At 39.2% G+C, this 12,028-nt stretch overlaps 1 protein-coding gene across 1 annotated transcript in view; it reads right to left on the reverse strand.

Moving 5' to 3' along the window:
- CAP2 (cyclase associated actin cytoskeleton regulatory protein 2) overlaps positions 1 to 12,028 on the reverse strand; it is a 127,444-nt gene that overhangs the window by 98,443 nt on the left and 16,973 nt on the right. The window contains exons 2-3 of the mRNA XM_053921073.1: positions 7,067 to 7,188; positions 1,288 to 1,388 (exon numbers count right to left, since the gene is read on the reverse strand). Of these exons, the coding sequence (XP_053777048.1) occupies positions 1,288 to 1,388; positions 7,067 to 7,187 (222 nt within the window). The 5' untranslated portion in view covers position 7,188. The remainder of the gene's footprint in view (positions 1 to 1,287; positions 1,389 to 7,066; positions 7,189 to 12,028) is intronic.

Raw genomic sequence — 12,028 nt, forward strand, 5'->3', positions numbered from 1 at the left:
TTCTCAGATGTGGCAAACAAATTTGTTGCAAATGTGATAAGGTAAGCATCTGTTTAATTACAATTCTGGAAACCTCTGGTAGAACCTGAGTCACCAAATCCCCTGGAAGACTGGTGTTGGGTGTTGAATATAATGCCTAATTGGGGAAGGAGCAAAGAGAGAATCCCTTTTTATGTTTTTTTTTAACCCCAAACCACAACTTTATTTAAGAATCAGATTTTATCTAAATTTATACTGAAAATGGTTTTGTCAGGATTGTCTCATTCTTGAGAAATCTATAAGCAGATGGATTTGGAATTCAATCCTCTGCAAGAAACAAAGGCAAATAAAAAAGAAGAACCTGGTGATAAACTTCTACGTTTTTAATTGGTTTGGGCTATTAAATTACAGTTTTGCAAATGCATGCAAATAATGAGGATGAGAAACATTTAAAAATGTACACAAAGCATCTAAAACTGGAAAGCAGGCCTGGGTATCATTATAGCCCTCTACTAACCCAGAGATTATCAAGTTCTATGATTTTGCCTTCCTCAAGATGTACTTTATAAAAAACAATTGTAGCAAAATACAGATAGCACAAAATTTACCATCTTAACCATTTCAAGTATACAGGTCAGTGGTGTTAAGTGTATCCACACTGTTGTGCAACAGATCTCCAGAATTCTTTCTGAAGTTAGTTTGCATTGAAAACTGAAACTCTATACCCACTTAAAAAGTTGTCATTTCCTCCTTCCTCTGCCCCTAGCAGCCATCTTTCTACTGCCTGTCTCTGTGAGTTCCATCTATGCGAAGTATCTTTACTACTCGAGACACCTCACATAGGTGGAATCATGCAGTATTTGTCTTTTGTGACTGGCTAAGGTCACTCCGCATAATGTCCTCAAGGTTTATCCATGTTGTAGCCTGTGTCAGAATTCCCTTCCTTTTTATGGCTGAATAATACTCCCTTGTGTGCACTTACCACATTTGGATTATCCATTCATCCTTCCACAGACACTTGGGTTGCTTCATTTTTTGGCTATTGTGAATAATGCTGCTATTAGCATAGATGTTCAAATATCTCTTTCAGATCCTGCTTTTAATTCCTTTGGGAGTATATCCAGAAGGGAGTTGCTGGATTGTATGATAATTCTCTCTCTAACTGTTTTTGAGGAACCACCATACTCTTTTCTATACTGACCACACCATTTGACATTCCCACCCTCGGTGCAGAATGGTCCCAACGTCTCCTTATCCTTTGCTAGCCTTGTTATCTTTCCATGGAGGGCAGGAGAGGACAGTACTCACGTGAGTCTCCACATCACCAGCAAGGATCTTACTCTTCTTTAGAAACTCAGCCACCATGTTGTTCATCAGTTTATCAAAGGCTTCCACCGAGGGGGCCACACCTTTGGAAGAAGAGTAAGTTGTCATTCCCTGGTAGTTTAATGAAAAGCTGGTACTTCTTTGCCATAGGTGATATGAAAGCTTAATATCATTCATGACCTTTTCATTCTCTTCACCAAGTCATTTATTCCTCCAATCCATATTTATTAAACACTTCTCAATGGCTCGAGAAAACAATGTTTTCTTATTCTTCATCTTCCTCAGGAAGCACTTTCATCTGTATAATTTTGCTTAATTCTCCCCCAAACTCATGGGGTAAGCACCATATTTTGCATGTATAATATGCACTTTTTTGCCCACATTTTTTAGGGGAAAATAAGGATGCACATTATACATGGGTAGTACTAATTCTGTATCTATGTAAATGTTTTTAAATTCTTTTATTTATGTTTATGTGTTAAAAGTATAACTCTGGAAAGCAATAATGATATCCATATGGAAAATAATACCCTGGAATACAATAACCAGTTTCATTTCAAAATATAATTAAATTAAAAATTGAATTAAAAAATTAAAATGAAAGATTTTTTCCTGAAAGTTTGTGCCAAAAATGTGGGTGCTCATTATACACGGCAAACTATGGTAGCATCATCACAGTTGTGCTGATGAGGAAATGGAGTTGTAAACAGAACATGTGACTTGACCATAGCCATACCACATAAGAGGCAGATCCAAAAACAGGAACAAGCCTTATTAATCCCCAGCCAGAGTACTTTCTTCTATACTGGCCGGACCAGGTGCTGTAACAACCTTGCAGACAGTTACCATTGCTACCCAGGACAATTAAATGGTAACACGAACTCTGGACAAGTAAGAAAAGAAAGCTGATGTCACACATTTGGTCCTTTCTTCACTACCAGAGGGAGGAGAGGTGGCAATGGTGGGCACGAAATGACTGCTGAGCTACTGAGAGGTTTTGATCTGTCAAATTATTGTAAAAGTTGAAGTGACTACAGTTCAACCTGCTATGCACTGAATTTCTCTCCCTTTGTTTTAATTCACAAGGAAAAATTTCTAAGTCCTGAACATCCTTAATATTTAGAAAGGTAATATGGAGAAACTCAGCACTGGAGACTACTAAAATCCAAAACAAAAGCTAAGAGTCCCTTTCTCACATTGGACACAAATATCCAAGCTCATAGATCTATAAGATATAGGTGTCTTTTTTCCCCTTTTTCCCAGTTGTCCATTTCCACAGGCCCAAAGGGTGATGGAAAGAGCTGTTTACAACTCTCTGCCTCCAGCCTAACTTCTAAGCAGGCTGACGAAGCTGAGCTACTGTAAAGATCAAACTATAGTGTGTACCAACTTCTAGACCATAAAAGCAGTGTGCATCCAAAGATTCCTTATGGATCCATTTAGAAACAGATGAACCTATTTGTTGCTGTGGGAGAGGCCTGAGAGGTAGGTGTCTGCTGAATATTAAAATAGTAGGAAGTTTCAGAAATGTGATGCAGGCCTCTGTGGGGAGATGGTACAATGATAAAAGGGGATATTTTCTGATTGTCTTTCATCACTCAGCTCTGCTCACACCTCCACCAGGCAGCCTCTAATGACCTCTTTCTCCCTCGCCCACATCCTTTGAGCATCCCTCGATGCACGGCATGTGTGGCCCTGCATAGTAATGCATGGAGACCAAAGATTCTAGATGATTAGGACTGCGTATAATTCACCTTGGACTTCCTTGTGCCCACTATGGTGCGTGTCACTTGGCAGGCATACAAAGATATTTCTTCCACTGTTGAGCCAAACTTACCTGACTATCAGGGAAAAATAAAACATATCTGACCTTATCACAACACCAGTATCGTAAGAGGGCAGTTTTTTGATCTGTGCATAGATGGATTTGTAGTGACTGGATTCCTCCTAAAAGTTTCTTTTTAAATAAAAAATAATAACTTTTTAACTTGAGTTGTAGTATCACTGTAATGACTATATTTATATTTAAGATAAAAGGTTGTCCTTAAGGATGTTTTCAAAACGGAATTTAGAAAGTTACCAAAGTTTACTAATCGAGAATAAATGGCAGTGATGTTCAGGGTAAGGAAATGTCTTAAGGATGGATGTCATTCAGTCATTTTACTAATTATCTTACTTACGAATTACCCTACTTTATTTCAAGTAGGATAATAAATTGCTGGCTAAGTTGTTTTAAATGATTGGACTTTAATAACTGCTTTGGAATGATTTGCTATATGAGAAAATATTTGCTTAAATACTTAAGTAATCTAATTACATATCTTCCAATTTTGCTTAGCCTATTAACTTTCCCAGATTTTTTTTTAATAAAGAAAATAAAAATGCAGTCTAGTAGCTCTTGGAGTAAGTGAAGTTCAAATTATGGAGGGTTTTTTTTCTTTACTCAACTACACTACACAATCTCTTGGGAGTTAGCTTCATTTTATGTATTCACGGGCTTCATGGTTGAGGTTGGCAACCTTAGAGAAATGTCTTTTGTTCACCAGATGCCAAAGTAATAAGGAAACAGTTACTGAAGAGAACATAAAAATATTTTCTTACAAATAAGGTTTACTGTATAGTTAAAACAAGGCTTAAAATGAAATCATAGATGTGTCTCAGTTGATGCGGAAACAACATACAGGCCCCTGGCAGACTTCCTTTAAATAACACCCCTTTCAATTCATTCAGAGCATTTTAATTTTCATTATGTTCAGGGGGAAAAAGCCAGCCTGTGCATTTGTGCTCACACAGTAATTTTTGTCCCAGGGCATGTAATACAAGGCAGAATTCCAAGTACGCCTGAAATTCTAGAAGCACCAATGTGGATCTTGCCTGGCGAAAGCTTTGTTTGAAACCCCCTCTTCCACAAGGCTTTTCTCAGCCCCCCAAAGCCTGACAGGATTCAAAATGGGTCAGATAAGGAGGAACCTTATGTGAGACAAGAACAGAGTTGCTAGATTAAGTACAGACAGCCCAGTTAAACTTGAATTTCAAATAAACAATGAATAAGTCTTTAGAATAAGCGTGTACCACGCGCAGTACATCCTGTGCAGTATCTGGAACATACTTATATCGCTCCCTGCCAAAAAAGCAGCTTATCGGAAATTAGAATTTCACTGGATGTCCTGTATTTTTATTTGCTAAATCTGCAACCTTAAGAAAGAAGAAATTGAAAAAATTACTGTAGATAACTTAGAGAGTTTGCCATACATGGTATCATGTCAAAGAAATAGTTAACTTTTTATGTTTGCTCACATAGTTTAAAAAATTTTTTAAAGTGTGGTATTACTGTGTAATTTTTAAAGTATATTTTGTTGATTATGCTATTACAGTTGCCCCCATTTTTTCTCCCCTTTATCCCCTCTGCCCTGCACTGCCCTCCTCCAGCCTTCCCCCCTCCCTCCCTCTTAGTTCATGTCCATGGGTTACACATATAAGTTCTTTGGCTTCTCCATTTCCAATACTATTCTTAACCTCTTCCTGTCTATTTTGTACCTACCATTTATGCTTCTTATTCCCTGTATCGTTTTCCCCCATTCTCCCTCTCCCCCTCCTCACCGATAATACTCCACGTGATCTCCATTTCTGTGATTCTCTTCCTGTTCTAGTTGTTTGCTTAGCTATTTTGTTTATTTGTTTTTAGGTTCAGTTGTTGATAGTTGTGATTTGTTGTCATTTTACCATACATAGTTTTGATCACCTTCTTTTTCTTAGATAAGTCCCTTTAACATTTCATACAATAAGGCTTTGGTGATGATGAACTCCTTTAACTTGACCTTATCTGGGAAGCACTTTATCTGCCCTTCCATTCTAAATGACGGCTTTGCTGGATAGAGTCATCTTGGATGTAGGTCCTTGCCTTTCAGGACTTGGAATACTTCTTTCCAGCCCCTTCTTGTCTGCAAGGTTTCTTTTGAGAAATCAGTTGACAGTCTTATGGGAACTCCTTTGTAGGTAACTGTGTCCTTTCCTCTTGCTGCTTTTAAGATTCTTTCCTTGTCTTTAATCTTGGCTAATGTAATTATGATGTGCTTCGGTGTGTTCTTCCTTGGGTCCAACTTCCTTGGGACTCTCCAGGCTTCCTGGACTTCCTGGAAGTCTATTTCCTTCACCAGATTGGGGAAGTTTTCCTTCATTATTTGCTCAAATAAGTTTTCAATTTCTTGCTCTTCCTCTTCTCCTTCTGGCACCCCTATGATTCAGATGTTGGAACATTTAAAGTTGTCCCAGCAGTTCCTAAGCCTGTTCTAATTTTTTTTTGAATTTTTGTTTCTTCATTCTGTTCTGGGATGTTTATTTTCTTCCTTTTGTTCCAAATCACTGATTTGAGTCCCAGTTCCCTTCCCTTCCCTGTTGGCTCCCAGTATATTTTCCTTTATTTCACTTTGTATAGCCTTCATTGCTTCTTTCATTTTTGACTGAATTCAACCATTTCTGTGAGCATCCTGATTACCAATGTTTTGAACTTTGCTAGGGTAGCTATCTCCTCATCATTTAGTTCTTTTTCTGGAGTTTTGATATGTTGTTTCATTTGGGCCATATTTCTTTGTCTCGGTGCAACTGTTAAGTTGTAAGGGGCAGAGCCTTAGGTATTCACCAGGGTAGGTAACCCACTTCACTGCTTTGTGGTGCTGTATGTAGGGGAGGGGTCAGAGAAGGAACAATGCTGCTTGTTAGCTTGCTCAGCTCTTGCACCACTTTCTGTCACTTCCCTCAGTTCTCACAAGCAGATTGTGCCCTTTCAGGTGCTGATTCCTGGGTGGGTGGGCTTGTGTATGTTCTAGGATCCCATGAGCCTCTCCAACCAACTCTCCTGTGAGACTGGGAGTTTCTCCCACCACCACAACCTCCACAGGTTTTTACAGCCAGAGTTTTTGAGGCTTTATTTTCCTGTGCTAGAACCCTGGTTGTGTGGTTTGTCTTGTTCCTCAATTGTTCCTCTGGGCTCATCTGAACGTGAATGTGGGAAATTCCAACCACCAGCCACCTCCATGCTGCGTGTCCTCTCCCCCTCAGCTTCCCATCTCTGCCTCTCTTACCAGTCTGGATGAAAGTTTCTTCTTTAACTCCTCGGCTGTCAGACTTCCATGCAATTTGATTTTCTGGCAGATCTGGTGTGTATTATCCTTCTTTTGGTTGTGTGAGGAAGTGAAGTGTTTCTACCTCTGCCTCCCTCTTGGTCAGAAGAGCTAGCATGTAATTTTAAAATCATATTTGGTTGGGAATAGGCACAGGTAAAACAATGGGATGTGATCATGTAACAAGAAAGTCATATTGAATTTACATCAGGCTTGCTTCCTTTAAAACTATAGTTCTTAAATTTAATGATTTGTTCTCTTTAAAATTGAAATCTACAGAATAATAAATCCTTCCAGTTTACATTCTAACTAAGAATGTTAGTTTCTTTTTGATAGTTACATAGATAATATATTTAGTCACTGAGTGTGGAACAGCAGTATAAACACTAAAATGAAAGAGTAATGATATTTGGCACATGGATTATGCTCTTAACAGGCAGAACACTGGTAACTTTTGTGAATTTTTTTCCTTTCTCTTTTTCAGGGAGTGCTTGCATCTGGTTAATGTCATGGTCGCATATAAAGGAAGGAGCGGGGAAGTTGAAGAAAGTAGATAGAAATATTTCTTAAGAACTAGGTGATGGGGACAAAATTAAGTGGCCCATGGAGAGACCAGTAGTGGCAACAGTCTGGGGCCCTACCTCCGTTGACACCATTAAGTTCCCCACAGTTCTCAGGAGGTCGGTGTGGCACCTCGGACAGCAACTCCAGTCGGCTGACTGCCCGTTCCAGTCTTTCCACCAGCCCCTGCAGCTCCGCCATTCTAGAGAAACACAGGAACAAATGGAGGCCGTGTGAGCGTCGGGCAGGATTCGCAAGCTGACAGCATCCCACTTAACAGCGACAAGAAGGAAAATAAAAATAACTGACGAGTTCTTTAATTACTTAGAGAGTATGGAAGAAGAGTATTTTCACATGTCAGGAATATATGTGAAATGCAAAAGAATGTAAAACTTGGAACAAAACCCCTCACAAATTTTATTGAGCTCATTTCGATTCAACTCAATGACTTTTACAAGCCCTATATGTAATATACAAACATTCACTCTCTTTACACCATTATCAAGTGTTTCCTTGGGTACTTTTGTGAGCTATGATACAATCTATGTCTAGCACTTGCTTAAAAGCCCAGAAATATATGTTTCACAATTAATATTGCCAACTTTTATTGCTAAGTAGTGGGAACATGTTTTAACCTTTTCCAATAATTCTTTCTCTTAAAGTATAATTCTCTAGGGGACACTAAACCTGTGGTCATCCCTTGTTTACTCAATTACTTTAAACCAATAGTGCAGTACAGAAGAACTGTGAGTTTGTGAAACTGCATCATTTAGCAGGCCGACAGAGGCCATCAGGTCCACAGTGGACTGTCTTCTACTTACCATTAATGTGCTTCAGTGCTTGTTGCTAAATTATTTTAAGTTGAAATTATTCTGAATGGTGGAGATTTTCACTTAACACATTAAGGGTGGTTATTTCCCTTTGATGCTGGTTACTTTTAAACAAAATTCAGTTTTAGGTGGGGTGGTGTTTTGGAGACAGCGATCTTCAGTTACACAACACTCGGTTGAGATAAACTGGCTTTGAAGCTGAATAAGGAATTGGGGGTAAAAGTGAAGCTGGGTATCTATCCATATTCCCTGCTTCCCAACAGGATAGCTACACGGAGTGCACATAAGATGAGTACCTGAAAATTACTGGCCCTGGAATGTAATGTTATTAAGGCAACCTCTGAGGAATGGAACCCAAGCTCATTTGGCCAGATTCATGAGATCCAGATGACAGATACCATAACTCTTACCATACCAACCTATGTGATTTTGCTCTTGGCAAAATCAGGGTGCTGCACCAGAGAGAGTAAAACAGGCCTCATGGCAGTATCTGTTACTTCTCACTGTTAAGCACTTCCCGGACCTCATTCCAAGCCGCAGAGGACTGGCAGGCCCCTGCATCAGAGACAACCCTGCCTCAGAGCATGGATAAATTTTATTGCTCTAGGACGTGTAACTATTTTCTATTTCTGCTGGGAACCAGGTAATGCACTTTTCCTTTGTATTTTGTAGTCTGTTAGTTTTGAGCTTAAATGTAATGATGACTTGCCACTGTCTTTTTTAAAACAAGGTTATACTCATCAAAACACTTGGCTAGCTCTGTAATGCTGCATCCAAATGTCAGATGGCCATCAGACACGGATGGGGAAGGTTCGCTGTCTATTTTGGAAAGTCATCTCCTCTAAAAATGCCAGCAGCTACTCTTTCAAAATATGGGGCAGTGTTCTCTGCATGGCTGAAATAAGCATCTAATCCGAAGGGGATTCAAAATTAGAAGTTTCTCATCTATTCTTTTCTTCTTAACATCACAGTTTTTGCTTCCATTGCAAGTGAAAAAAAAAAAAGGAAGGAGAAAATTAATTGAATCCATTACGTAAGCTTGTAAGTGAACTGGGTATCCTGTAGGTGGGTGAAGGCCATTTGAGAAATGATAAAAGTCCCTCAAATCTTTTAATAGTTGCCCATCTGTTCACAGTTATCTATGTTCCCTGTTACTCAACTTGCCAAATGTTACCACCATAGACCAAGCCCATGCTAGAAAAAAAAATGTGTTTGTTTTCTTAGCAAGCTCCCTATACCCCAACAGAAAAGCACCAAACATCCCCAGCTGCTCCAGAGCTGTTTCAGGAAGGCCTGTTACATTTCACACATAGGACTGCTGTCCCTGGCTGTGGCTTAATCAGCCTCCCAGACAAGGCCCTAACCGCACACTATCTAATAGTTGTTGAAAGACAACAGGAGTTAGCCTATAAACTGCAGGGCTGGGCAGAGTGGTATGGAATGCAGTCTAAAAGGGAATCAGATGTCACTTCATGTAAAATCACCATAAAATGAAGTCTTGCTGCATAGCCTCTTAAGAGGTCAAAATACAGTTCATGCAAAAAAACTGGAAAGATGCCTCTGGGTTTAAAATTTTAGAACAGTTTCTAGGAGAAATAGAAGAACAGATACAAGAAAGAATACACCAGGACATCAAAAATATAAAAGTTAGTATTCCCAGTGAAAATGACAGGGTCCAGGACAGCTGTGCCCTCTTCCCCCAAAATATACACACACATGCACACACCCACACAGGTGTGCACACACACACTCCTCCCCACATGTGCCCTCAGGTGCTATCTTGGCTCTCAAGAATGAGGAAAGGACAGAGCTGTAGATGGTCCAAATTCTTCCCAGGCAGTTCCATTCACACTGGTTTTTCAAAATGGATTGAGCTCAGTTTTGTTGAGGAGGTGGGAGCCAGGAATTAAGAATTAGGCTGTGGAAGTGGATAGGGCAGTCAAAGCAAATGCAGACAGCAAGATCAGGCTCAGAAATGAGTAATGAGTCAGGGTCAGGGGACAGACGTATGAGTTTTGATTAGGAAGCCAGCAAAGGAGGGAAAAATGGCAAGATGGTGGATGTAAGATGTTCAAAGAATCAGATGAGAAGCAAAGAGAAGCCAGATATGTGCTGCAGAATCAAGACACCGGGTTAGATGCTACTGCTCGTATTTCCTAATCACGTAGAAGCCAACCCTGAGTTGAGGTCTCCTAGAACCTACAGCTTACAGAGGACGAACACCAGTATCTGATCAGAGTGTGAGGGGGGGTGAGAAGAAAAAGGTGGAGGAACATAGAATTTCACAACTTTCTCTTTTTAATGTTTTAGGAAATGATACTTGGAAATTCATCTTAATTCTTTGTTTTGTATTATTTTTTAAGTATTCTCTTTTCTTTATAATGGCATGTATAACTTAAGCTTGTCTGTCATTTTTTTAAAATTTGAATTTCTCCCTCACTTTTCCTTTAAAGTTTAATTTTTATTTATATCAAAGCCAAACATGAGCAGATGTAAAGAGTAGACAGTTTTGCAAGGCTTACGACAAAACACAACAGTCCCTTGAAGGTTGCCTTCCACTCTCTGTCTTGAGGGTCAGTATTTACAAGTGTTTTAGCTGTTTACTGCAGTAACTGCCTCCTTATCTCTAAACAATACGCTTGTAGATCTATGTCTTGTTTGTTCTCTTCACTTTCACGCATTATCCATTGAGTTCCCACCAAAAAGAAGAGGGTTTACCTTTTTCTTGCCCCACCCCCACCAGCACATACATGTGTATTTTCTTTCATCCCATCCTCCTAAAAGTCTTATATCCCAGTTTCTGTGTGACCAATGACCAGTGTTAACACAATTAGGACTATTCGCTGCTGACTCGTGACATGTACTAAGATTATTTTTCATTATTTTGCACAACTTGTTTTCCTAGAGCCATGTTTTTCAGCTTCTCAGTTTTCTACACACTTAAAAATTAATCATCTCCAAACTCTTGCCCCGGTTGTGTAAGTCCCCTTTCAATGGGACCAAACCCATCTGGAGTTCTTAGATCTTTCTTCTCAGAGGTAACTCTTCTGCAGAATTACTCCACCTGCACGACCGCTGTATGCCCACTACACATCTATAAACTGGTATCTGCCTTCACCTTCAATGATGGTGAAGAGAGAAATTATCATTCTAGAGATTTCTCTTCCCCGCCCCCTTATGTGGTATTACCTATTTTCTGGACTTTATCCTCCTCTTTTTTAGTATACTTCCTTAATTGGAAAGAACATTGTCTTCTGAAAAAAGGCATATGAAAGGTCAAATATTTTGAGATCTTTTAAGCTTGAAAAGATCTTTATTTTGCTCTCACACTTGATTGGTGGTTTGGCTGAGTATAGAGTTCTAGGCCGGAAATTTTTCTCAGAATTTAAAGGCATTGCTCCAAAGTCTTCTAGCTCCCTAGGTTGCTGTTGAGAGGTCCAAGCCATTCTGATTCTTCATCCTAGGGACGTACCCTGTGGTTTCCTCCCTGGAGGAAGTTTTGGGGATCTCTCCTTTGTCCCCAGTGTTTGGGACTTTCATGATAATATGCTTTGTTGTTGAACAAATATAAATGATTTTCAAGAGCCACAGAAAAGGTCGGAAAATGGGCATTGCATATTGTGTGTCTCTGGGTGAGTTTATAAACCAAAGTTTGGGGTTTTTTTTCAAATAAAGAAATTAGCATTCTAAATATTTAAACAATTAAAACATCTCTCACACCAATTTCACACACTTACAAATATTTCATACACTGCAACAAGAATATAGACAGTATTTTCAGAAGTACCTCTGAGAATAATAAGGTGTGTGGAAACATAATCTAGAAGAGAAGACAGCTATCATAATTAAATTTATTTTCGCTTCATTAGTCATTTTATAGAAGCCATCCTCAATGGCCTCTAGATATTTCATTCCTAACACTGTCCAGTGTTGTGTCTACTCCAGTGTCCTACCAATGGTACCACAATTATGCTTGAAACACTAAGAGAGAGAGCACATTTCTATTTTTCTCATAGCAGCTTCTCACACTTTCAAACATTTCATATGATCTCAATTTCTTTTGCCATCTTTAACTAGGGTGGTATAGAGGCTTTGGAATCACCAACTAGAAGACTTTGGGAAAAGAGTCTAAGTTTGCTTTGTTTTAGTTACTGCCTGTACATAGGGTTGCCAGAAGTATGCGTATGAATACACACTGAGTCTGGCACATGG

The sequence above is a fragment of the Desmodus rotundus genome, chromosome 3, assembly GCF_022682495.2.
Source record: "Desmodus rotundus isolate HL8 chromosome 3, HLdesRot8A.1, whole genome shotgun sequence".
Classification (NCBI taxonomy): domain Eukaryota; kingdom Metazoa; phylum Chordata; class Mammalia; order Chiroptera; family Phyllostomidae; genus Desmodus; species Desmodus rotundus.